Source organism: Notolabrus celidotus, chromosome 22, assembly GCF_009762535.1.
Source record: "Notolabrus celidotus isolate fNotCel1 chromosome 22, fNotCel1.pri, whole genome shotgun sequence".
Classification (NCBI taxonomy): domain Eukaryota; kingdom Metazoa; phylum Chordata; class Actinopteri; order Labriformes; family Labridae; genus Notolabrus; species Notolabrus celidotus.
In genome coordinates, this window is record NC_048293.1 from 5,722,862 (window position 1) to 5,749,906 (window position 27,045).

The following is a 27,045-nucleotide window of genomic DNA, read 5'->3' on the forward strand; positions in this document are numbered from 1 at the left end:
CTATTATATATTTAATATTTAGCACACTTTGGAATGATGGAAGGGGGGTTGACCTGTATGGTGTGTTATTGTGTTACTTGTGCTTTATGATCGATGTTCAAAATATGTATAATAAAAACATATACATTTTTTAAAGTATCTCTGATTGGTTCTTATAATGTAGCTTTGTTGAATACTCTTTTCCGATTGGCCATGGTTCTACTGTTTATGTCTCGGTAGTAGATCATTACTATGACTGCAGTTTTGTGTTTTACAATCAATGGAATACATTTTGATTGTAAGGTTTGTGCCAAATTATAGGTCACAAGTTGGGCTCAGTTAATCTTGATGCAATTAAAATGAAAAATACGCAAATGTTTGATTTTTTAATCCTGTGCTATTTTGTCTCTTTTGGCTCACTGTAGATAAGTTGCTGCAGCGTCTCCCTGCTGCTGCCATGATGGAAAATGAACCACACTACTGTGCCTTTGACTGGGCCTTTCCCCTTTACAAAAAAACTCCTGATATGGAAATAAATTGTGGCAATATTAAAGATTTTCCAAAAAAATATACTTTGAAAAACATAAACCAATTTATTTTTGCAGGAAGGATAATCCTTAACTTCAGTGTAAGACTTTTTGTGGGTAATAAATGATGCAGCAGATGTTTAGTAATTTGTGTCTTTGATTCAATATTCCTAAAGGCAGAGCGTTGATTTGATTAATCATGTCTGGGAAGTAAAAAGAAAGAGAAAACTTCTCTAAGTCAAAATCTGTTCATCAAAACCAAATGTGGGTGAAATTATGATTCTCAGATGTTCTGCAATATCATTAAAATGTTCCACTTCTCAAAAACACTTTTGATGAAGCTTTGTGGTAACACTATTTAAAAAAACAAATAGCGACAGACCTGTCTCTGATTGAGTCCATTTTCTCCTGAATCTTCCCGGAGTACAGATTGTTGCTGTCCACCAGTCTCTGTCCGCTCTGCAGAGCGCCGTCGATCTTGTCCTCGTTGGCCTCCATGGTGCTCACAAAGTCCTCATGCTTCTTCAAAGCCTTCTCTGCCCCGGCCAAGGTGTCGGGTTTGTCAATGTGAGCTAAGGTGTATTCCTGCAACAACGGAAGGAAAATGAACAAACAGAACAAATCACTCAAACAGCTGACTGCATTATATGACAAACATGTGGTGTGGTAAGTGACCGCACTGCATTCTTCCAGCCACATTCTTTTAAATACCTGTAACCCCATCATTACAAGCTAACCTCACTCCATGGAAGCTGATGACTCTTCTTCCTAAAGACATTTTAAAACAAGTCGAGTCTTTATCATAACCCTACTTTGTTCCCACAGAACAGTACCTGATTGTTGAGGATGGCATTTACAGCCTTGCCGTCCCTCATGAACTGCTGGAAGCCCAGACCCTGATCCAGGAAACTCTTCCTGTTGTCCCACATCTTCTGGAGTTCATACCAACCGCGGTCCAGCCCCTTCAGTCTCTGCTCCAGCTGTTGGTACTGAGGGTCATCCTCCTGCCCCTGTGTGACCTGAGCACCGGTGTCCCTCACGCGGTGGTAGTCCTCCTCGTGGTTATTTATGTCTTCACGCACAGCATCGTGAAGGCTGAGCTGCTCCTCGGCCTCTGGCAGCGTCTCAGGCACTTCCTCCGATGCCACAGCCTTTTGGGACTTGAAAAGCCAGGACTGGAAATCGTCCATGTCCTGGAGGAAGGTCTGTAACTTACTCACCTCGCCCAAAGATTCCTCTCTGTCTTTCAAGGTCTTTTTGAGAGCGTCCCATGCCGCGTCCAGATCCTTTCTGCGGGCCAGGATGTCATCAGCGTTCTCCGGGTGGTCCTTCGCCAGCTGGTCGGCCTCGTTCCTCAGGAAGGTTAGCTTGGTGTCGATGGCGGCCAAATCTCTCTCCATGCCAAACAGTTTTCTCTGGATGGTCATGACAGCTGCCAGGTCGTTGCCCAGGTCCTGTGTGGACTCGATCACCCGCGTCTTGTCTTTGATCCAGGCCTCTGTCTCATCACACTCCAGCCCGTAGTTGTGCAAACTGAGAGCAGAATCCACTTTCCTCTTCTTTTCCTCCACCATAGCCTTGAAAGCCTCCCACCTGAAAGAGGATTATTCATTTAACGGAAACCACTCAAAAATCACATTAATATTATTAAAGGTTATGTATTAAACCTACCATGAGCCTTTAGATATCTCTGTTAAACTCTGATAACATTTTCATATCCTACAAATTTTCAATAAGTCCTGAAGCTTTCCAGAAAGAAGCGTGTCATTTCCTGCTAATCAAATGCAAATAAGCCATCCCCTTGAAAAATGGCTTCATTCACTGTAAACTCAATTATATTGGTTGAATTTCTAACCAAGTTGTTATTATTATACATCCCTGTGGACAGAGTTCCCATTTCTGCATGTCCAACTGACCCGCCCTGAACTGTCTCACACAGCATGCTTGTAATTAACTACAGATAATTGGAAGTTCAACCAATTGAACACTAACTCTGTTTCCCAAATTTCCATTATTCCAATTATAGACCTGCGTTGAACCCAACTTTTAATAGGCCTCATTGTAAAGTGAGAAATTTATAAAATAGGATTTTTTTGTCATTTATTTCTGGAGTGACTCTGAATCATTTATCAGAAATGTTGGACGATACTACCTTCAAATGTATGAAACTTGCAGTGACGAGATAAAACATTCAAAGCACCTCTTATTCAGTCGTGTCTGATATTCTTTGACCTCCTTGGTGCGAGGGTGTCTGCTGTCCTCCAGCTGTTTCACAGCTTTGTTGACGTAATCGACTCTCGACTGAACATTTGCCATTTCTTGAGCTAGAATACTCAACCTAAAAGTGAGGAAAGTTGTGGTTAATGTATTTGAAATAATGTACATTATGTGTAAAAAATGGGTTATCATTCCTGTAATAGTAATCTTCTATTTCCAGGTATTTGAGAATTATAATAGTATATCTAGGCAAAGGTACAAAGATAGTTCAGATGTTTTGTTTCTATTTACCTATTCTGTACTACTTCCAGGTCCTCCAACTTCTCAGGCACATCTAATCCCACCAGCCACGTCTCCTTCTGGCCCATCCAGAGCTCACAGGCATCTGTCTCACTGAAGATGGTGTACAGAGCCATAGCGTCATCCAGCTTTTTCTGTCTCAGGTCAGCCAGAGACATGAGCTCCATGTACAGGTCCTTGATGTCCTTCAGACGTCTCTGGATGTCAGGGGTGTTCTGCAGCTCCTCTGGGAGTGAATTGGCCTGTTTAGACAGGGCATCTATTGTGGCTCCGTTCTTGATCGCTTCGTTCTTCAGGCTTTTGTGCTTCTTCAGTAGCCGCTCGGTGGTGTACTCATCGTGGCCCACATCCTCGCTGCTCATCTGCCTCTTGGCGTCCAGAAGCCAGGACTTGAGATCATCAGCATCTCCCTGAAACTGGAAGAACCTCTGTGTGTCCTGAAGGTTCTGTCTCCTGAACGCAGCCAGCTCCTCCAGCTGCTGCCACTGCCTCCCAATGCTGTCCATGCTGTCTTGAACCTTCGGGGAGCCAAAGTGCTTGGTCTTGATCATCTTCTCTCCTTCTGCCAGGACCTGTTCCAGGTTGGCACGGCGTGCCCCGAGCTCATCCTCGAAGGCGCTGTGTTTACTCTGGAGCACCAGCACGCTCGTCAGGTCTTTTCCGTAATCCATGGAGGAGAAAATGTGCTCCTTTTCTCTGATCCAGCTCTCAAGCTCAGCCACCTCCCATAGGAAGTTCCAGAAGCGGCGGGACTGCTCCAGGCGAGCTCTCCGCTGGGCTGCGAGGGCACAGAGCTCCTGGTAGCACAAGTCAAGATGCTGGACCCTGTCACGAATCACCTGAGGATCACATGGTTTGTAGCCTGCGAGGGGGAAAAAAGAACATTAAATATAAAACTTAGATAATTCATGCTTATATACTTACTTCCTTACAATACTTGCTTACAATGAGAAACTGTAACAGACCAAACACATTCTTACTTACTGACCAAATCAACTGATTTACCAATATCTGCAGACTGAGACATCTATGCAACCATAAGGAGAGCAAACTCTATTAATTAAAAAGTTAATGTGCTTGTTTTAGGCTTATGATGGTAGCACCAGAAGCAGCAACAGATGTTTGTAAGTTTCTTAAATTTAGAAGCTTGTGTCTAATTAAACAAGACATGTAAATACTGTTCATCTGCCTTTTCATTGACCCACATTAGATGCTTTGGTTCGGTCTGAGGTTGAGCGTGTTCGATTTCAGCCTTCCAATATGGTACTTGAGTTCTTGTACCGGTACTAAACTGGTAATTTCTCAATACCTTGATCTTGTAAATAAAGTAAGCTTCACATTTGAAATCTATCTCTTGATGTTTTCTTGACAAAAGCAGTGTTTCATAGAAGTTTGTGACAATAAATAGTAAGGAAAAAGTGTTCAAAGATCCAGTACATCTTTAGTACTTTTTGAGAGTTTTACTCAAGGCTGAAGGCACATTTTGTCTGCTCAAGGCGTATCAAGGCATTATATTGGGCCTGGTTAACGTCCATGACCTGCATCCATATAGTGTCCTTATCCCCGATTAGAGGAAGAGTGAAGGATCATTATGAGCCACTGCACTTACTATCTCCATTGGCAAACTTGAGAGCAGCAGCACTCGCGTTGTGAACTCTCTCTGCCTGCAGGGCGATGTCATTCTCCAATAGAGCGTGTTTCTGTAACAAGTCTTCCACTTCCAGCAAGTGTTTCCCAAAGTCAGGAGACATAAGCCGGGCCTAAAGAAAGAGAGACGTGAGTGATAATCTCATCAGTTTAGTGTCTACAAATAAATGTGATTAGTTGATAGTCATTGCTCCTAATGCTGTACCTTCATATCATCCATCCAGCTGATGATGTACAGCATTTCCTGGAAGATCCTCTGCAGGGTCACATTTTTGTCTAGTCGCCCCCTGCGGGCCTTCAGCAGCTCCTGCAGGTAATCCCACAGACGCAGGATGTTGTCTTTCCTCACGTCAATCCTTTTGGCATCATGGTATCGTTCTGACTCCAGCACCTTTGAGATGTCCACCAAGGCCTGAACACGTTCCTCGTATGCAGCAATGTCTGTCTCAATGGCATCGTGCTTCTTCTTCGCTGCTTCTACTGCTGGCAGGTCGTAACCAAAGTTATCCTGAGGAGATGAAGATACAAACGACAGAGTACTTATATCTTTTATCCTGGGAAAACATATGCTTTTGGAATAGAACTTCTGTTCTTACATGCTCCTGTGAGGGATGGTAATTACTCCTTTTTTCACTTCTGCTGTTTACCTGTCTTCTTGCATAATCAAATGTGCAAATACCCTGCTGTGTTAATTAACCGATGACAAGATCTAAAAGTCTGTACTGTCTCTAATTTGATTCAATTAAGCAGTCTAATTGAGATCAGAACTTTTTCCACAAGACACTTCAGAACAATAATCGAATAACACCTTTACACAAAGTCCATAATTCTGTTGTTGTTGTTTTACCTGAGCCACTAGTCTCTGGTTCTCCAGGAGCCAGGTCTCCCTCATGGCAGCCTTCCTGTCAAACCTCCTCGCCATCTGCTCCAGCTTCTCCTGTCTGATCAGCTCGTCTCTCAGGACGCGCTCTCGTTCGTGCTCCGCCCTCTCCAGACGCTCCCAGGCCTGCACACAGAAGAGGAGATGGATCGTGAAGGGTTTGCAGTTTTGGTTAGCAGCAAACTGATACTTTTTATTTTCACGCTGGAAGTCAAGTCAAGCTACAGAACTGCCCCTAATGTTTGTGAACTCTCAGTGATATAAAAAAAAAACACTTGTTTATTTCAGATTAAATAACCACACATGGAAATATACATCCTGGTATGGAAATAGGCCTTGACTGCATAGTGCTAGAATGGTGTAATACTGTTACGCTCTTTATTATGAGAACACGTTTATATTTCTAATGCCTTCTGTGCTGTCAGACCTTTGTATCTACTAAGAGATGGCTTTAATTGTACAATTTACTGAATGTGACCAAAGTACTACCAACACAATTAAATTAATTTGGGATTTAATTATAACCTCAAAAATAGTGCTCTGCTAAATCAAGTCTATTTGAGCTGGGAGAGCTTCAGACCTGACCTCTGCATGAGGGTCAAAATAAAGAAAAACTTTATGAGGAAAATACCTGACAAACTTTTTCTTTTTTAAACTACAGCTTTGAAGAAAAAATGCAAAGAATTCTCTTATTTGGGGTCCTAAACTGTGAAGCTTTTTCCAGGTCTTATTTGATGTTAATCTGAATACCTTGTGTTTGTAAGACTTATCTTAGACTTTATGGAAAGTGTTTGGCTCATTTTGTTATTTCTTTTAAATCATATAAACCATACTATTGCTCAATTTTTAAGAGTATAGTCTAAAAATTTACAAAATAGTTCTCACCCTGTTGATATCTGCGACCAGAGCTCCCTCCTTAGGTGTGTAGACTCTCTGATTGTTGGCTCTCATGCGACTCTGGATCGTGAAAAGCAACACCTCAAGGTTTCCCTTCTCCTGGAACCTGAAGACAATGAAAGTGGTGCATGTAAGGTATACTGCAGTCATGACATTGCTTGGTATTCCCCCTACAGAGAAAAGGTTGGTCTTCTTCAAACGGTGTGTCTGCAAAAACGCCATAACGCAGCTCTGCCTGAATCACACATTTGGACTTTCATATTGACCATGGAATGGCATAATGTTGGTGTCCAAGTGTGGTTTCACATTACGTTTCTGTGTTGTGGAAGCAGGGGAGCTATACATACAGTGGAAGCTTCACATACACACATTCAGACCTGCAGATACAGCCCTGCGTGCTACGCCAGCTCACAGGGATCCTGTTTCGCCCTTTTAAAAGTCACTACCTCTAATGCCAGCACGTTGGTGGACTGACTTGGTCCCACCATCACTCCTATACAACATTTACATTGAAGGCAAGACTTTACAGGAGCGTAAATATCGCTGGATAAATATACGTTTCTGATGTTACTCTTAAATGTACCTGACCAACACCTTTCCCCTTTTGCAGCCTATTCGTGACACTTACTGCACATACATGTTTATGTTTTCAGGTACACAGACTGTCCAGTTTGTAGTGTCTAAGAAACTGAGCACCCCTAAGTTTTTCTATTATGACAGGATTTCCTTCCTTATAATGGCTATTTTTTGAAATCTTAAACTTAATATTGTTTTAGGATATTATCTTGTGACTCATTCAAAAACACAAGCTTGTTAAGGTAAATCCCTTGGAATTGTATTAAAAAAAGAAACTCCAGTTTCTTAAAAAGTGCTGTGTAAAGTCATATTATATCATATTTTTCATTTCTCTGTTTGTTTTTGCAACTCTGATATTTTTAAATTTGCTTAATGCCCCTGTGAGGAGACTTTAACAGGTTATGAAACAGACAGAAATGTATTCTGATGCCTTTGTGTTACTTAAAAAAGCATACAAGACAATAAGCACTGAAAATGACTATCTCTATGGAGTCATTTTTAATGCCTTTAATTGCTGCCACTGGGTGGGTGTCAGATAATATAATTTACAGCATGCTGAAGGAACAGCCCTTTTTCTGCATTTTCCACAGCAAATATTCACCATGTGTTATACACTTGCTATTTAAAAGGGGGCAAGGTTATGGAAGGGTTTCTGTCAAGATCTTTGCAGGACAAAATGTGCAGGGATAAAAGTGTGCAGCTTTGTCCACAGGGGTCACCAAAAGTTCCTCACAGGAGCTTTGATATGAATCATATAAAGGTTCAGTCAAGATGTAGTGTAATAAGAAGGTGCAGTATGTTTGCTTTCACTCACTTGGGTGGTTTCTCCACAGTGCGGTAGGTGTTAAAGGCTTGAAGCTGCTGCTGGACTCCACTCAAAGAGTTGGCGAGTTTCCGATTGTTCAGCACGATGATGGTCTGCTCAATCCACGTCAGCAGATCTGAAGCCAGCGTCTCATATTTATCGACCATCTTCTCTGTCTCTATGGCCTGATCCAGAACCTGAAGAAGGAGGTCAAAGGCAATCAGGGGAAAAAAAGATCAACACATTTAGCACAAGTGAACATACATTCAATTGTTTTCCATCTAACCTTTCCGACTCTTTTGCCCTCCACAGCAAGCTGCTTCATTTTTGAGAAGTAGTGGTAAAACGCCACAACGTATGTGATGATTGACTTCTCATCAGGGTTCTCTGTGAACACATCTACAACACAAAACACCAGACATGTCAGTCACTGGCAGGCAAGACATCACTCCTCCAGATTTTCTTTACGCAGGGTCTCACGGCTTAAACATTTGAAGTTGCATGAAAGCCTCCATCAGTCATTTACCTTCAGGATCTAACAGTTTGGTCACACCAAGCTTCTGTTCTGCTACATTGAAGGCGCTCTGGAGGTTGTGTGTTGGGTTGGACTTCCTCAGTGTTCCATAGTCTAGCAAATCTGGCCTAAAAGAAAAAGATACAGGGTAAGAAACCAACAGAGAAAAAATGACAACTAGAGTGGTGAAGATGAGAATGAGGAGGAGAGACAAAGAGCAGCGAATTTCCTGTGTGTTTGCATTTCAAAGCTGGTGAGAGTTTGTCCGTCCTCACCTGTGTTTGTGTATGAGAGCGTTGAAGGCCAAGCCGTCCTTCCAGCATGTGGTGAAGTTTGTGATGTTTACATTGGGATACCTGCAGAACAGTAACAAATAGGTATCATTTACAGAAAACAACATCATTGAGAGACACCTATTTTTAATCAGTTTCTGGTCTCTATTCGGATTTTCAACATATTTAATAAAGATGTAATTTTTCAACCAAGGAAATTTAGAGGCATATGTTTTAATGAATAAAAAATTATAAATGAACACAAGCACAGGATATGTCTTCATCAAGAAAATAAATCACATGTTCAAACAGTTTTAAATAGACGTGTTTTCAGAGACACACCCAAAAATATTTTTACCACTAAAAAGATTTGCAGCTGTGCACATGAGTGTATTTTCGAAACTAATTTGAGAGGGATATTTACAACAGCATGATCATGATAAGGGTCACACATCCCACTTACCCTGCAGTTTTCATCTGACACCACAGAAGAAGAGCGTCCTTGGCTGAGCGTGTCTCCTTCTGGTCTGCCTGGCCCGTTTCCACAATAATGTCCTGGATCTGATGAAAAACAACAAGCACAGCTGGATGGTAAATAATGAAATTTAACTAATTACTGTCGGGTTTGCAATCAAAGAGGAGAACTTTGTGATAGTAACATATAGCTTATTAGGAACATTTTCACAAAGTGGCACAAATACCCTTTTGAAATGTCTTAGTTATTACAGCAGTATTGCTAGGAGGTTTTTAGTTGTGTGAAATAAAACTAATCTGAAGTGGTAATCATCAATACCATTAGCCGGCTGGATTCTCTAAAACTCTAAACCCAGGGTTGTATTGATAAAAGCAAGGGGGGTAGTTATTGAGGTTTGTATTTTCCCACACAGTGGGCCAGTAATTAGAGCAGGGATGTGATCTGAGAGACAGGCCCTGAGAGGCGGCTAAATTTAGCCAGCTTTGGTTCTCCTTGGTTTATGCAGCTGAAAAGATACCGACAGGACCAAGTCAACTCCTTTCTTTTCAGTTTCTTTTTCTCCTTCGTCTTTTTTTCTTGTTTTTGAAAAGGCTGAATAATGCAGAAGGCCATATTGTTTGAACTAACGCGGCTAAAAATAACAGTGTTGCTGTCAAATTAAAAATAAATATATGCCCCCACCGAGAAGATAAAAGAGTCTAACAGACATGTTCTGATGTTTTGGATGTGCTTCTAACAGCAGATAATAACTGCTGGAACCTGAAGGCATCAGTTTCGAGGAAAGGAAGGAAAAACATCCCAAGGCTAGAAATTGTTTTTGTGCTACATGCATACACACCCAGTTCAGACTAATACCTTTACAATCAGAGACTTGTCTTTCAACCATAGCAGGTTATATATTTTGGCTACATTCATATGCAAATAAAGGGTTATAACACGATGCCATAGTTAAGCATAATTATCTTTTTCATATTTTTGTCTGTAGGAAGTGCATAGGACTGATTCATCAAGTAAGAGCATGGGTTAAAATTTGCAAATGAACCCAAATCAATCTTTATGAGGGTCTTTGAATACACTATAATGAAATAGTAAAATAAATACTAGTGACATAAGATTTAATTTATTTTAAACTGACCAGGAACTGTTGTAGCCTAAAATTGTTCTTAGTACTTGAGAGCAGGAAATAATACCATCTTTACATTTTATGCAATATATATATCCAATATCATCATTTAGAGATGTTGTCAACATTAACTTTTTAATTGTGATGCGATTGAGGTCTGAAATGATTTCAAACCGTGTGCAATTCTGTCTACTGTGGTGTGCAGACAGGGACAAAACAGTTGCAGCATGTTCCTGCTTCCTTCTACTGTCGTGTTGGGAAAAAACAACCCCACAGCTCCTTTGAAGGTCACATTATGATTTATAAACACTCCCAAGTGGCTCAGTTGACAAGTTAATAGTGGTATGCACTTTGTGTCAAATGGGATCAGAATATCACTGAATTACTTTGACTTTGAGCTACCACCTATAAGCTAAGCATACAGGAGCATCCAATCAGACTGATGTCAGTGATGAACTGCATCACAAAGGTAAATATAGTTATTAGCATAGCAAAGTTTACCTGGAAACGAAGGATGATGGTCCAGATGAGGCCGAGGATGAGGCGATGATTGCCATCGACGATGTCATGGGAGCCCATGTTCTCCAGATGAACCCTCTGCTCTTTGAGGAACTGCAGAGCTTTGTCCACATTCTCCAAACAGTGGATACGCATGCGGCCCTTAGTTGGTTTGGGCTGTTGACAGAAATAAGAATTAGAAAGGCAGGACTACAAAAACAAGAGGAAAACATTGAAATGTAGCTCAGACAGCTTCTTACCAGTCGTTCACCGGACAGCACCTCCAGCAGTTTGATGAGCATGCGTCCGTCTCGCAGGTCCAGGTAGAGGTCAGAGATCCGGCAGCCGACCCGGGACAGGATGGAGTTGACCCATTTAGTGAAGGTCTTCTTCTGAACAGCTTCGCGCTCATCTAAAAGGAGCACAGAGTGAAGAAAAAACACGATTCATGAGTCATGAAATAACTTAACATTTACAGAACAGCACTCCTGGGATGATCAACTGTCCTGCTCAAGGGCACCACGGACGGATGGAGGACCCTGACTGAACTGAGCACATCTGCTCTGAAAACAAAGGGTTAACTTAATCCTCAGTGAAGTTAAGACTTAAAAGTAACTGCAGCAAATATACAGCCAAAATGAGTCCACTAATTTAATGTCACTCCTTATGTCATTTCCATGACAGAGGACTGATTGTGAAGCAACTGGCCCTTGACAAATATATTTAAAAGACTCCAGAACCTCAAAGTTAAGAGCATAACTCATTAAAAATATATTTAGTATGCCTAGATTTAAGACATTTCAATGCACATATGTTACATTTTAAACTTTTGAATTGCCCTAACATTTGAACTTTATTTAACTTAAATGTTAAGACAGCCTCAGAGAGCTAATATAAAGGACAAAAGCCATATCCTGGATTTGATTTGGTTTGCATATACTCCATACTAAATGTCTCTTATCAGGAGCAAAAACAATTATAACAGTCCTAGTTTTTCTCTGAGCTCTGTGAGTTTCAAACAAGAAAGTGTCACTTCAAAAAGGAACTCTAGCCAAGGGCAAGCATGTCCACCACTAAAACTTCAATAAGTCAAAGACATGGTCGACCTCGTCACAGTGGAGCCCTGCCGGCAAAGGATGGCCTCACTCTGACACTTTGACACTGTCGTGTCAAACGGGGTTGCATTCGAGAGAAGCAGAGTTAAAATATGTGAACCAGACAAATCACTGCATAACAGCACCAGTTTAGAAGGTTGTGTTTGTCAGTTTGTGGGAAGCATTACAGAAAAACAACACGCCAGATTTTCACAAGCATGGCTGAAGAGTGTTGCATGGACAAAGGAAGAGGAAACAGTTGTTTTCATGATGTCAATCAATCCAAGCATTTTGAATTTGCATGTACATCATATTTCCCAGGTATTTCCTGTTTAAGAAAAACATAAACCTCTAAAGGGAGGTGTCCACAAAGCATTCTAATCATGTGCCTGAACCAAGTCAGCTTGCTCCATTCATTTTAAAGGAGTTGCTAGCCTGAGGAAGCCAACAGAACCACATCATCTGCAAAGAGCAGAGATGGAATTCTGAGGCCCCCAAACTGGACCCAGAACATGCTGGAAAGATTAGGGTCTGGAACATCTCGGGATGCATCAGAAGGAGCTGGGAAACATTGCTTGGGATGTCTGGGCAAACTTTCTTGGCCTGCTGCCACCCCGACCCGAAGCCGGACAAATAAAGGAAAAATGAAAGGTTCCATTGGATAGTGGATGGCCTTTCTTTCATAATTACATTGAGTACATCCAGACATACACAGTGGCTGTGCTTTGATATTTGCATACCAGAGAAGACTGGACTGTTGGCCTTGGTGGAGACCTGTGCTGTCTGATTGCCCTTATAGCTGTACAGTGCATCCTTTGTACTGAAGCCAGAGCAGTATGTTTCTCTATAAGACTATTCTAGAGGTCAAATCATCTTGTTCAAGTGCTAAAATTTGAAAGAAATTTGAAGGAGTCATTATCACTCACTCCAGCGTTAGTTGTTAGAAACAGCAGCCTTTGCATGATTACTAATGTAACTTATGAATTTTAATGTACAGGCCTGCTCCAAAAGCAGCCCTCACAAAACTGAACCCTCAAAAGAAAAGCTTTACTCTAAGCATCCATGTCTCCTCATCCTCCTCCCAGCAGAGCAGACAGAGAAGTGGTGCTGCATAATAACACGACATGAAACAAAAAGTAAACACAGGCAGGTTCGCTGTATATCGAGGTGTGGGCGTACAGTACTTATGCAGAAAATTCCCAAGCCGCATTTTTTGGCCTAAAAACTCAGGAATGACGAGCTGAGAGATGCAGAGAGTCAGACTTGAAGAGGGTTTTTTGGGAGGGAGAGTGCTGCCCACATGGTGACACATCTTGCCGGGCTCACGCTCACACTTAAAATCACATCCCAATGCACGGCAGATGTGCCTCCCACTCAGCAGCAAAAATAAAACCAATTTTGATGGGACCATATGTCAGCATGACCCAATGTTCTATACTCTGTTTATTTTGTGCATGGGCACGCTGACTTGGAATGGGAACGATGGAGGTGTGAGTGGGTGTGTGCTTATGACTGCATCTGTATTTAGTTAGAACCTTAAAACTCAAAACCTACTTGCATAATAATTCTGACCTTCCATGATATGTATAGAGCAGTTAAATCAAGCTGTCAGTGATTCATTGTGTACTCTCTACTCTGCAAAATAAAAGTCTCAGTTATATTTTTCGCAGCTTGCAGCTGAAATTTCCAACCTGTCTCAAGATGCACCAACAAGAGTTTGCTTTATTTATTTCATCTCTAGAAATGACTTCTAAAGACAACAACAACAAAAGAGGGGAAACTAGAACACCACTTTGACTCATATGCACATACACTCTTTGAAATATTTCTTTAAGGCAGTATTCTCATGTGGAATTGATGTTGTACATTCTGGTCATCCTTTAAATTATATTATATGTTTAATAAAGATGTTATTTGAAGGCTTGTAAAGTTCTTAAAACCAATATCATAATATATAAAATGATGCGCTAAATTTATATATGATACACATATAACAGTTTATATGTATTTCATATGTATTAATCAATTAAACTGGTTCTCAATACAGTGACCAGTTCAATGTTTTGCCTTTTCTGTAAAAAACAAAAGTCGATATTCAGCACTTACCCTGAAGTGTCTCTGTTTAGAGCTCTGCTGGTAACGTTTGGCAGTGAGAAGTAAGTCAGCAAGATGGAGGAGTTTTTCCCTTTAGATGATTTTCTCTTCACATAATATTTTGTACCCATGGCTGATACTGGAGCAGGATTAGCAAAAAGACAAACGTTTTTAAAGTACTGCTTTAAATGGAAAAACTCAACAACCAGGGTTTCGCTGGGTAAAAGAGTGAAACTGAAACAACCAGGGTTTCATGTTTATGCCAACATGTGAATGCTTCACTGCTTTTTGAGGACAAAATAGTTCAACTGTGTACATATTTCAAAAAGTCGTAGGGACACTGGAGCACACATAATGACACCAGGGCTGTGACGGGTAACATTTAACCAGTGACACTTCACAGTCGGGCAAATGACCAAAATTCACCCTGAAATGTGAATAATTTTGGTCTTGATTAGGAATACACCAATGTGTCGGTTGAATGTTGGTATTGTTGGGTATTTACCCTGTTGACAGACATCAGCCCATCAGCAAATAATATGCCGTGCATAGTGAGTAGCTGATGTCTATCTGAGCTTCACATGAGTTAAATCTCTAGAACACCTCACTGCTGATTCAGAGAAGAGGGTTTTCATTGGGCAGAAGAAATCAGCTGTCAGATAACTCTTTTTTGGTTTCATGGTCAAACGTGACAGAAATTGTGGGCAGTGTGGGAGCATTACAGCATCTTTGAGAGCGATCACAGACATGCAGTTTGTAAGACATGTTCCTGTGGCATTTAAGAGCAGGGACTACTAGCTACAATTTAAAACAGTGAATATTTGAAAACATCTGACAGTACTGGTTGATCAGCCCAGATTTTTACAATATCTGCACATCCCTAGTTTTTATAGGAAAGTCTAGGATATTTTTAACATTTTGGGAACTAGACACATGTGAGAGGTATTTTCTCACAACTGTCTGAGTTTTGTAAAGCAAACGATTAATTATGCAGTGAAAGTAATCCTGTGAAATTAAAGTTTTTTGCTGTAACATCCACTCCAGGTAAGGATTTTTGAGAACAGCATTGAGCAGGGATGAAAGAGGGATGATGCAAGTCGACTTTAGTACCTTTAACGCACCCTCAACTCCCAGAAGATGCACACACTCAGACATATTGTGTATTCACACACACACACACACACACACACAGCTCTCTAAAGTTTATCAGGTCAGCCTCTGGTGATGAGACGTTCTCCCTTTCAGCTGTCCCATCCTCAGACACGTGACTTCCCCTTTGGTCTGCCAGCTACAGTTTGCCCTGTTTATTCCTGAACCCAAATATGACTGCAAACTAAGGAGTGCAAAGGACTGCATCCTTAATGACTTCTGCAATAAATGATTTAGAGCCCGGGGCTGTAGAGAACAAGTGAAGAACAGCTGAAGAGAAGGGAACAGAGAACGAAGACAGAGGAAAGAACGAAGGCACGATAGAGAGAAGATGTTAAAGATACTAGATTTAAGGTTAAGAAGGAGGCAATAAAACAGAATGAGACACAGAAGGAGGTAAAGAGACTGGAGCAGAGGTAAAGCTAAGGAAAATAGAGTGGAGAGTGTGTGAGATGCAGCAGGCTTTCAGCTTTAATCTACAGAGACCAGGAAAATAGAACAGGATACATTACCTACATTTTCTCCCGTACTGCTAACAATGACCCAGTAAGTTCCAAAAATTCTCCATCTCCACTCTTAGTATCAAAGAGAATGCATGGTGTTATTGTATGTAAAACACATGGTGCAGAGTTTGGTAAATAAATCATGCTTCGCTCTGCTCCCCTCAGCAGAACAACAGCACGCACTACTCTGCTTCGCTCCATCGACACAGATAACCCCGCCATGAAAAAGTCATGGCAATTAAAACATGCAAATATCCCTGCGCTCCAAAGGAGTGTCAGGTTTGGTTACGTACAGACTGTCACATCATGAAATAGACAAAAAATAAAAAGACAAGACAGCTCAACTTGAAAAAAAGAGAAAAACTTTGACAAATGCTCCTGAACTATTTAGGGAGCTGCAAGTGAGGAGTCAAGAAGAGGACGATACAATAGCATCCTCTGCACACGGTTTCCCCGAATCATCTCACATTATGTGACCCGGCGAGGAGACAGTGTGCGCACTGAGGCTCCTGGCCATTTAGTTAGGCATGGGATATCAGAGGTAAAGAAGGGAGGAGGGAAGTAGGGTTGTTGTCTACATGCATCCAGCTGTGCCGTTTCCAGATGAGCTCGACAAGCTCGATATGACATCAGGCCTCTGCTGAACAAAGCTCTCATGGTAATCTAAAAAATCTTCTGTGTTTACAGTTAATATAAGTGAATATATAATAGTGTAATGCTTGTTTGGTTCACAGGTGCACATTCAAAATCAACTTAAAAGTGTGTACCATAACAGTGATCCCAACATCAGAGCTCCATTTATGGATGTGGGGGTGAATTTTCAAAGAAGTCCTGTTTTAGTTTGTTCTTCTTTTTGTTAACCAAGCTTAATTATCCTTTAGTCATTTTACAATGAAGCTATTTTCATAGCTTACATAAGCTACTGGTTATACAAGACCATTTCAAGTTTTAATGGTAAAACATCTAATTGTAAATAAATCGAGGGCTCGAACTTGAAAAAGATCAGAAAATAGTGAAAATCTAGTAACACAGGATCACAGAGTCTGTGGGTAAACAATGTCAAATTGGTTTGCTGAGTGTGGCTAACACTAGCAGAGCTTGCACGACCAGCCTTTAGATTAAAGTCCCCTGTGCTGGTTACACATTGCTCCTGTCAAGCAGTTATATGCTAGACACAGCCTACAAACAACTTTATCTCCATTTTCTAGATCAAAATACTGACAAACCATGCTGCACTACAAGATACCATCCATCAATTGTGCTTGTTTACATCTGTGTAGCAGAGCATTTTAGCAGTAACCCTTAGCAGATGCTACAGTCCAGCTAATGGCATGTGGCTGTGCTACGTAATAATCTGTTTACTGAAAAGTAATTCTGATTCTAAGAAAGTGACAATGCTTTATCACCTAGTTGGGATTTACCTATATTTAAATAAGTAAAAGTTTCTATCCAGAGATTTTAAAATCACATTATTATGAAGGTTACATTTTCTAATGAACTTACTGTGTGACTTTTATACAGCTCTGACGTGTTCAAAACAAAAAGGAGACCTGCATATTCAAGAAAAGCTCATAAATAAAGTGCCTGTAATAATTCATACACTGGGCTAACACAGCTTCACTGTACCTGTTATTGTACTTTGAGGTGCTGTAACAGCATTGTCATGTGGTTAAAACATGAATTAAATATCTTCGAGCAAGTGCAGCAGTCATGTACAGTATCCAACTTTTTCACTTTTCGACACACTTTGTCCACACTGACAGGACAGGAGCAGTGTCATGTGATTCTGTGCTCCATCTCCAACTTCATGGCTTCTTCTTGCTGCCTCATAGTACAAGCTTTAATAAACATTCATCTGTTTCACATGCTTTTACTCTGTAATCTCTCATCCACTCTTTCTCCCCATGACTTATTCATACTGATGGATTTTCCCTGTTTACAGCCTGATCTGTCTTTTCCCACAGTCAGCTCCTGATGGATTGGGTCGAGAGGTCCAACATGCCTGAGTCATGGCTACACCAGTGTAACCTGTCCTGCAGCCATGATAGCGTGTCTGTATAAAACAGGCCATTAAAGATGAAATGCCTTCTCTTTAAGCTTTGTTCACAGACCCACTCCAGATAAAGTTTCCTTTTAACATGAACTATCTGCTAAGTGGAGTCACATTCTTCAACTGCTTAACATCCGATTAGTGTGCATTAAAGGCAATCAAGGTTTCCTAATGCTGTAAGGAGCAATCCTAGATCATTTAAGAACAGGTGTGTGGGAGTACCAATGCAAATATGAAAAAGCAGCACACATCTTTTTGTTGCTGCAGAGCTAGCAGTGTCAGATCTGATCATTTGTCTTGATTAACATCAGTCATACTCTGTAAGAGTGAATTTATGGAGTACAACTAGAGCTCATGAAATTATGTGCAGACACTGTAAGGTCTGATTGTCAAGCACAACCTGAGTTAAATCAGTATTAATAACTGTCACTTGTCAATTAAACTTCCTTTAAAAACTCCCACATTCTGAAGTTAATGTAAGAGGAAGAGCGTTGAAGTTGTTGTTTCACTTGTAAGCAGAAAGATGGTTGCAACAATGCTAACAAAGCAGAAACGTGCTGCCCTGAACTGAACTATTCTGTCTGCTGAAACCTAAAAAAAAAAAAAAGCCACAGGCGTTTATGGATTTGCAGGTGCCTGGTGAAGATGAGGACAGCACGGCTTGTCTGTTTTGCAAAGAGAGTTGGAGGTAAGCAAGCTCTGTTGTATGATCTTTTCAGATGCTGTCTGCTAATCTGCGTAGGTGCAATCAGGAGAAAAGCCCTGATGTTGGGGGATGACTCGTGGCTTTATTTTCACTGAGTAATGTGTACTATCAGCCCACCAAATTTTCGGACATGCCAGAAATTCACCCAACCGGTTGGGAGCAGCTGTTCAGTTCATGATTGGCCTTCATGCCCTGCTGTACACTGCACAGCAAACGACTTGTGATGGAGCTGAGTTCAGCCAGGGTTCAAAATCAATCAGAAACCATCTTGTTTCACACAGTTTATGCCTGGCTTTAGCTAGCAGCAGGTGTTGGGATACCTATGCCTCATCTCTGCTACAGGCGAGCAGCTCTAAGCCAGTCATTCCCAAACTATCCATAACTTCTTATGAAGATCAAGAGACATTAATGATTGACTGAAAGGGATGGAAAACTTCACTGTGAAGCAATACTCTGCTTAAGATTCACCCAAATCACTTTTTTTACATAAACCTCTTGCTGGTCTTTTGCCTTTTTTGGTCATGGTAGAGTTAAAAAGCAGACCTCCTTAGCTTGTTCTGATCTGTAATTGTTGTGTATCCAAAATAAGTTTGAGCTAGAGCCATTAAAGTCAGTGGCAGTAGTTGGAACAACACTACAAAGCTACAGTAGCCACTGCTAGCATAACAAACATTACAAACCACAGTTGACAGTCTGGTTGCATTGTGGGTAATGTAAGCAGCAGTTTTTGGTGAGGACAGTGTATCAAAGAAATTAGAAAAAGACAATGTCAGAGGTTGATCTGTGTCCTTTTGACAGTTTCTCCTTTAGTCAAAACCATGAGTCCAGTAACTTTATAAAAGTGCAATGCTAAAAAAGCGGTATATATAAATACCTGTAAACTCAAGAGCTGATTGTACTTTTTAAATAGTGAATGTACGGCAGATTAAGCGATGACTAGAAGGAAAAGTTTGTAGACAGAGCTGAGTAACATGCCAAAAATAGGAAACTAGACCTGGTGGAGCTCCAACCTAAATGGCAAACAAGCCGGGAGAAAAACTGTCGTGGTCCCACATTCGAGTGTCAAATTCTACCTCAAATAATATATAAGAAAATGTACTGATGTTTGAAATCTATAAATGCAAAATAAAGACTGTTGGGCCTCCCTTGTCTATTTATCACCTGTGTTTACTCTATCATTATTCTGTCCAACTTCATTGTCCTGCAGTCTTCACTACATCTCCCTAATGATAAGTGGAACAAAGTTGTTGAAATTTGATGAAATGCAATGGGTGGATCAATACGCTTGGCTCAGTACAACCTCCCTGATTTGTGAGATCGCTTCAAAAGTTTACTGCTTCACGTATCAGTTGCCTCGGCAGTCTTCAGAGTCAGTCGATACTTGAAATCTAGTTGATGCACGAAAAAAAAAAAGGCATGTTTCCCTCTCTGTTCCAGCTTCCTCTCCTCCATTTTCTTCCTTTCGCTAATGCACTCCTGTCATCAGGGAGTTGGACAGGATAGTGCAAGCTAACAGAAATCCACAGTGACGGCAAACCTCTCTCTTAAAACCTTAATAACACAGGCAGGGAGAAGTTAAACCAAGAGGGGGCATGATTCTTTTTTAACACCGACAATGCGACCATTGAGGGAAAAAAGGAGGTGAGGATCAGAAAACACTTACTTTGGAACAGGTTTGAAAAGGTTAGGGTCAAATTGAGAATAGGAAGCCAGGCAAAATGATATATTTGATATTTCAAATAAAATAGAGCACATTAAAGTGCATAACACTTCTAGCTTTGAATGGCTTTGGAGGGAAACCATCACAACCTTTTTAGGGGTTTGCCCATGAATTATTTACAAGCAAGTCAGTGAACAATTGGGGCAGAGCCACAGCTTCCTGAAAATAAATAAATTACAACCCTATACATTTAATAAAAAGCTGAGTGTAGCTGTGACTTTTTCTGCCCCTGCATATTTCCACTTTTCACAACATGATGACAAACCAAACACACTTTTCTACATCACAGCCCGACCTCCCTGCAATCCTGTCCTCACCTGAACACAAACACAACTTGGGGAGGGGAGGGGTATTGATCTGAAAAGTGTACTCTCTCTCATCTGTGAGGCATGGGAGGAAGGCCAACTCCCTCTCAAACATACACAAACACACACAACTCCTCCACCTTGTACCTTGCAGCTGCCTGAAGCGTCCATCCAGGATGGAGTTGAAGCAGATGTTGGAGGTGCTGTAACTCAGCCAGCGTGCTCTCTTCATACTTTTAGCTGAGGAGGATGAGGAGGAGGAGATGAGGGCGGGGGGAGGGTGAGGGTGAGAGGTCCGCTGACGTCTGGGGGTGCAGGAGGAGGACGAAGACGAGGACGAGGAGAAAGGGGAGAGTCCCAAGGGCGCCACGCTGAGCGGGATGTGCAGGAGGGTGCCGTTCCTCTCTGGGTGGTGTTCTGGTTCCTGCAGCTTCCCGCCGCTGCTGGTGCCCCTCGTTGTCTTCCTGATTTCAGGTTTCTGGGCCCTGTGCACCGGTGGGGTACTCCGGCTTCTGCTGCTGCTCATCCCGACCCGAACAGGAGGGTCCCTGTCTGTATAAGTCCGACTGGGGGTCTCCTTAGTGGCTCCGCTGCTGCTCCGGATGGCTGTGGTCTCCCTGCTGCTGGCCTTCAGGCTGATCTTGACCTCTCGGAGCCTGGGTTGGCTGATCGGGGTGGCGCGCAGCAGGCACGGGCTGCTCATCTTGACCCCCCAAAATGACTACAACAGCAAGAACAACACAGCCTGGAACCGGCAGAGGAGCTTGGCACTCCACGTCTCTCCTCCTCTCTGTCTCTTGGCTCTCTGTCCTCCTTTTCCAGATCCCTCTCGTGCTCACTTCCTCCCTCCCTCCCTCCCTCCTTTTTCTTCCTTTCTCACTCTCTCCTCACCACTGCTGCTGCCGTGATGATGCTCTGCCTCCACTCTCAGGCGGCACAAGGGCTCAGGCAGCCTTCGGTTCAGTTCAGAGTGGTTTCTGTAGCCCCATCCATGCATACAATATGTTTCCATTCGTCCACGTGTTCGCACAACTCCCTCCCTCTGCCAGGCACTCCCACTCAGTCGTGACATCACTGAATGTGAAATTTAGGGCTGGCACTGTTGTGATTTCCTGTGCCAATGCTCGGACATAAAACCACCCATCTCAATGTAATGCATTCGTATATAGCATCGTGTAAGGGGCAGTGTAAATGCCTGGATATCTGATATGTTACGTATGTGCTTCAAAGGCATGCTGGGTGAATATTTCTGACTTCACAAGCTGTAAATCAGCAGCGGACGTCTTTCAGAGCCTCTCTCATCCCCTGACTCTCCCTTCTCTTCCCTCCTCTCTCCCTCTCTCTCTCTCTCTCTCTCTCTCTGACAGGAAACACTGATTGCATTACAGAAACATCAGCGCAGCAGCACTCTAACACAATATCACAAACACCCACACAGAAGCCTTCATCACTTAAAGAGACAGAAAGATGCTGCAACTAAAGTGATGAGAGCACTGCCCGATAAACGGTCTGGACACATCTCCAAATATTTCGCCCACCCAGATGTAGAGTCAGACTTTGAACCACTGTGCTGCTTTTGTTACAGGGAGTAATGTGAGTGAAGCAGAAGCAGCATCGTCATAGGACTCCAACTCTGTCCTGTGCTTTTAGCTTTAGGCTAAATGAAACATGCAGAAGACGAAGAAGAAGACAATCTTAAAAAACAGTTCACAAATATAAAGTTTTTACAAGGTTCAGTTATTAACCTCCACTGCTTGGCACTAAGGCTGTGAGCAAACATTACTCAGCACAAGTTGTGTTTTTTAGAGGCTATTTTCAGCTGCAGATAAATACAGTGGGCTGCCCAGAGTTTTGATGGCAACAGGAAAGTGCATTCACTATGAAGAATTAAAAACAGTGCCCATATTTGTATAAATGAAGGGACACGCCAGACACGACCTAATATGGCTCATTAATGTGTTTTTAATAATTGTAGGAAAGCAGCTCAACTCTGTTGGACAGATGTCTAGGGGTTAGCACTGCAGCATAACAGCAAGAAGATTACTAGCTTAAACAGGGGACCTATGTTGACTCTGCATGTCCTCCCTGTAAATGCCATGGAATATGTAAAACATGGATGTAGTCTTAGTGATGTCATTCATTGGTTATTTGAAGAGCTGTTATGAAGCCACATTGGAAATGCTGACTCCTCCTGACTGATGTAGACACAAGCAAAGAGGTGGCATTGAGGACACAGCCTTGCTGCCTGTCACACAGCTACAGCGCTCCCACCTGTCTGTCAAATCAGACACGCCCCTAATGATGCCTGATTATGCAGACCTCTTAATATAATCAAAACAGATGAGTTGTAACAAGTTTCAGCCCTCATACGGTTACAATGATAAAAGATGAGCTATAATTACCAAGACTGTTTTTTGTACCAGGCTGTAAACATCTTTTATTTTGGCGCCTTAGCTGTTTGCTGGGAGGCTAAAAGCCCAGGTCAAGTCCACTTCTTTGCTTGTGTCTACGTTGACCGAAAGTTAGTTTGGGTCAGCATTTCTGATATGGACACCGCCATCTAGGGTTTCAAAACATTTCTTCAGAAACCAATGGGTTTCATCCATTTTTTTTCATTATATACTCTATGGGCAAAACTTATTTGTGAGATGGATGTTTTTTTGTTTTGTTTTTCCGTTTCGAGTGATTTTGAGTGATTTTAGAAAACACAAACAATGAACGACTCCCCAGACTCACCCATGGGGTGAATTTTTTTAAATCAAACGTTTCCAGAATTTACCTTTTGTATATATCGATTGTGGTGTTTTGTACCTCAGGCAACATACCCTCACTTGTATCCTCACGATCATTTTCAACAAAACCTCCCACTACCCCTAAAGTGCCTCCTCCAGAGAGCTGAATCCATGTTTAACCACCTTGGGGCTGACCTCTCTTGTGTCTACAGCTTTACAGAAATAAACATGGTATGACCCTTAGCTCCCCTGTTTCTGTTACGCTTCCTCCCACCTCCGAAACACCGCTATTTAAAAAACCCCAGCACCCGCCCCACAGGTGGGTCACAGCCTTCCAGCTTAGCCAGAAATGCCAGAGATGTGTGCTATGGGAGGAAGACAGGCAGGGCAGCTGTCCAGAGCGGTCAGACAGTGGACATTCAGAGAATGTGCAAATGATCCTGGTTACTTTCAGAGGGTGCGGAGCAGAGTCAGGGCTCAGCTGCTGTGGGTGTGTGATACCAGGAAAAATATACACACACAAACACACGCACAATGACACCTGCAGAGCTCTCAATGGGGGTCTGGTGTAAAATAATAGATCACCTGCGGTTTTATGTTGTCCCTTTTTGACTAAACCTTTATGAAGGTCAGAGAGAGTCAAACAGAAGCTCTTTCTAGCTTTTTAGTCTCTCTTCCCACACTTAAAAAAGACAGTCATCTCAAAAATCCGTCACACACATACCTCCGAGAGGACACAGCCTGTTTGCTATGCACACACTCACCTGCGAGGGCCTTGATGCGCGAGCGTTCAAACAGCCGCGCAGAGCTGTTGTCATTGTCGAGCTCCTCGTCGGAGAGCTCGAAGCGGGTGTTGATGCGGCTGTACTGCTGCGTGATCTCCGCATTGTCAAAGTCTGTGGTGGAAGTCATGGCGGTAGCCAGCGTGGTGAGCGGGCGAGGGGACGGCAGCAAGCGTCCTCAGGTGGTCTGGGGTGTGTGGGGAAATGAGTGGACACAGCAGGATGGACCTTGAATACAGAAGGTGGTCTGAAACAGAGGAGAGACAGAGACAGTGGAGGTGTTATCATGACTGATTATGATGATTAACTGGGGATCAGCACGCACAAGAGAGACACTGAGGCCACATTAATAATACAACTATAGCAGACATCAGGAGCATGAAAGCAGAGGACAAAGACGTTTTAAGTCTCTCCCATTCCAAAGAAAGGGTTTTTTCTCATTTATGTGTCAATTGGCTGTTTGACCTTCATTATGCAGAATAATGCCTTTGCAGATTTAGAGTGAGTTTATCTGTGCTCACCTTAAATCTTTATTTTAGACATTATGTGGGCACAGAATGATTTAGTGAAAACACAGTGATGAAGTATGTTATTCAGAGCAGAGGGTGAACATCTTAGTGAATATAAAGGTATCTCATGTGTCCATGTGACATAATCCATATTTACATACTTAAAGTGTCTGGACTATTTATTCAAAGAGAAGGAAAGACCATGTCAGACACAAATGTAATGGTAATAATAATATGGTAATATTTCTGTCATTTTCTGATATGTAAAGTTCCTGTGAGGATTTGAAGCTTGCGTAGAAAGAGGCTTAAAGTAACACTGATGCCTCATTATGAGCTACAACAGCAAATGAGACCATCAGCAACAAGACTGATTGTCTCAGTCTATTACTAATGCCTGAAATCACCAGTACTGAATAGGTGTTGGAAGGAGTGATTACTAAAATAATATCCACCTTGTCCAGAGGGGCCACCAAAATCCCCATAAACTAAGTTCATCACAGGAGCTTTAAACACCAGACCCTCACTAAATTAGTCTATAAATGTATCTGCATATAAATTGCTGACCAAAATGGTTGATCTGTAGGGAAAGGCAAATGTTGCAGACTTGTGGGTTCTGCTTTCTCAGTAAGAAGTGCCGTCATTCAGTTTGGACATTGCTCTGAATTTCAAGTGAACTATTGTGGAGGAACTGTTTCTTCATCCAGCCTGTTATAGCTTCCACATTGGCTCCATGCACTGGCTCCTGTGTCCCTCATAATCTCCATTTTGTGCGTGTCGTTCTGCTCAACTGTCACCCTGCAGTGTGTCTGTGCGTCTATTCTTTGTGTGGAATGGCGGGTTGAAGGGTAACCGCTCAGATAGCTCTATCTGTGTGCAGCATAGCTCTCTTATCATACTTCACAGGGGGAGGGGAACCCCTCTGTACTGCAGAACATGACGAGAAACCGCTGACTTTTGAATGATGCGGCTCACGTAGTTTGAATTCTGTGTGTGTGTGTGTGTGCGTGTGTGCGTGCATTTCTGTTGGCAGGTATTCGTGAGCTTAAGTCTGTGAAGTGAAGTGAGGTGGGGAATCCAGCTTGTGTTGATGCTGGAGTACAAAAGAATAGAGAGAAAGGCCCATGGCAGTATCGTCATGTGGATAGGAATGCAAACATCAATAGCTAAATGTCACATTTTTTAGGGTTTTATTTTCACATCAGAGATTTAAGAGATTAAATTGATCCTTGATTGATATTCATACCATTTATCATTCTCTGGGTCAATTAGTTATTCATTCAGTCCATACAGAAATGAAAAATCTCATAAGCAAGAGCCTAAGAATTGAGCTTGAATGCCACAGTATTGTAGGTTTACTCCTTTCCATCACTGCAGACACAGCTTCACATTGTTATTGCTTCTGTGGTACATTCAGAGAAGAGGCCCTCAGTGATGCACAATGAAGGCACCCTGCAGCACAGGTCTCCCTCCGCCTCCTCCTTAGTATCAGTCCCCTGCAGAAAGCTGTTATCAGTCTGGGGATGCTCCACCCACGGCTGGGGATCCCCTTATCACCTCACACACAACCTGGACAGCACTACCACACAACCTCTTTACACTCTGTACAAACCTCCTTACACACTGTTCAAACCCACAAACTATTAGCTGTCAACCAAAACCTGTAATGGTGTGGGAGAACTGACTGTCTGACTGACTGACTGACTGACTGACTGACAAACCACAGCAAATTAAGTGTGCGAGCTGAGACTTTGTGGTACAGTCCTCAGCTCAGTTTAAAGCTGTCTGAAGGCAAGACACCCTCCTGCTTCTTATAGACAGTACTCTGACACAAAGTTCACTCCCTGCCACAGCCAGTGTGAGTCTGTCAATAGTGAGGTGTTCTCTCCTTGTGTCCTTGAGCAAGATACTCTTATACACCTTCTCACTCACAGCAGGTCACCTTGTCAGCTATAATGCTCCTGTAGAGCAGAATTAAAGACTAAACCTTCCTAAATAACATGGGGTCATTTACAGTATAAAGGGTTGCTGCAGCTGCATGATGTATTGAAACTTGACTCATTAAACAGTTGCTAAATGCTAGGATCATCCCTGAAAACTACAAGATTCCAATCATAGCCACAATCAACAATTATTTCAATATCCACTAATATTATTGTGGTTATCTTCCAATGTCCATTAATTAGGCGCAGTCATGCTTCTAGCTAAGTGTTGCCTATTTAAATGCTCACAGTGACAATGCTAGTTTGCTAATGTGAAGAGAGTTAGTTTACTTAAGATACAACCATCTGATATCACACCAATTCTGACTAAACTAGCAAAGTAGAGGTAAAATCAATCCAATAATTCAATCCAAGCTAAGTACAAGTACACCATGCATCACACTTTAAAGCTCCTGTGAGTAACTTCAGGTTTGTGATGATTTTGGCGCCCCATGTGGACGCAGCAATCTTTGCTGATGTTGTCCTGGACATGTGTTCAGTGTTTCTTGACTATAAAATCTCTGTTCACAGTAAAATGTGAAGAGTGAAGTGTCTATAGCTGAGGAACATGTGAAAAAGCAGGATCAGCAGCGTGTATGTAATCACTTGGTCTGACACCTACCCCCTGCTAGTGATTTCATATGTTAACAATAAAGGCTGATTTATACTTCTGCGTCTCCCCTACACAGCAGGGGCTGACACAGACATGAGC

At 42.1% G+C, this 27,045-nt stretch overlaps 1 protein-coding gene across 1 annotated transcript in view; it reads right to left on the reverse strand.

Annotated features, from left to right (window-relative positions):
* Window positions 1-27,045, reverse strand: part of sptb (spectrin, beta, erythrocytic) — a 53,902-nt gene that overhangs the window by 21,931 nt on the left and 4,926 nt on the right. The window contains exons 2-17 of the mRNA XM_034675363.1: window positions 23,828-24,092; window positions 10,971-11,122; window positions 10,714-10,887; window positions 9,078-9,175; window positions 8,618-8,698; window positions 8,355-8,470; window positions 8,115-8,227; window positions 7,838-8,025; window positions 6,436-6,553; window positions 5,518-5,676; window positions 4,876-5,178; window positions 4,633-4,783; window positions 3,015-3,885; window positions 2,707-2,844; window positions 1,340-2,099; window positions 889-1,091 (exon numbers count right to left, since the gene is read on the reverse strand). Coding sequence (XP_034531254.1) covers window positions 889-1,091; window positions 1,340-2,099; window positions 2,707-2,844; window positions 3,015-3,885; window positions 4,633-4,783; window positions 4,876-5,178; window positions 5,518-5,676; window positions 6,436-6,553; window positions 7,838-8,025; window positions 8,115-8,227; window positions 8,355-8,470; window positions 8,618-8,698; window positions 9,078-9,175; window positions 10,714-10,887; window positions 10,971-11,122; window positions 23,828-23,975 — 3,773 coding nt within the window. The 5' untranslated portion in view covers window positions 23,976-24,092. The remainder of the gene's footprint in view (window positions 1-888; window positions 1,092-1,339; window positions 2,100-2,706; window positions 2,845-3,014; window positions 3,886-4,632; window positions 4,784-4,875; window positions 5,179-5,517; window positions 5,677-6,435; window positions 6,554-7,837; window positions 8,026-8,114; window positions 8,228-8,354; window positions 8,471-8,617; window positions 8,699-9,077; window positions 9,176-10,713; window positions 10,888-10,970; window positions 11,123-23,827; window positions 24,093-27,045) is intronic.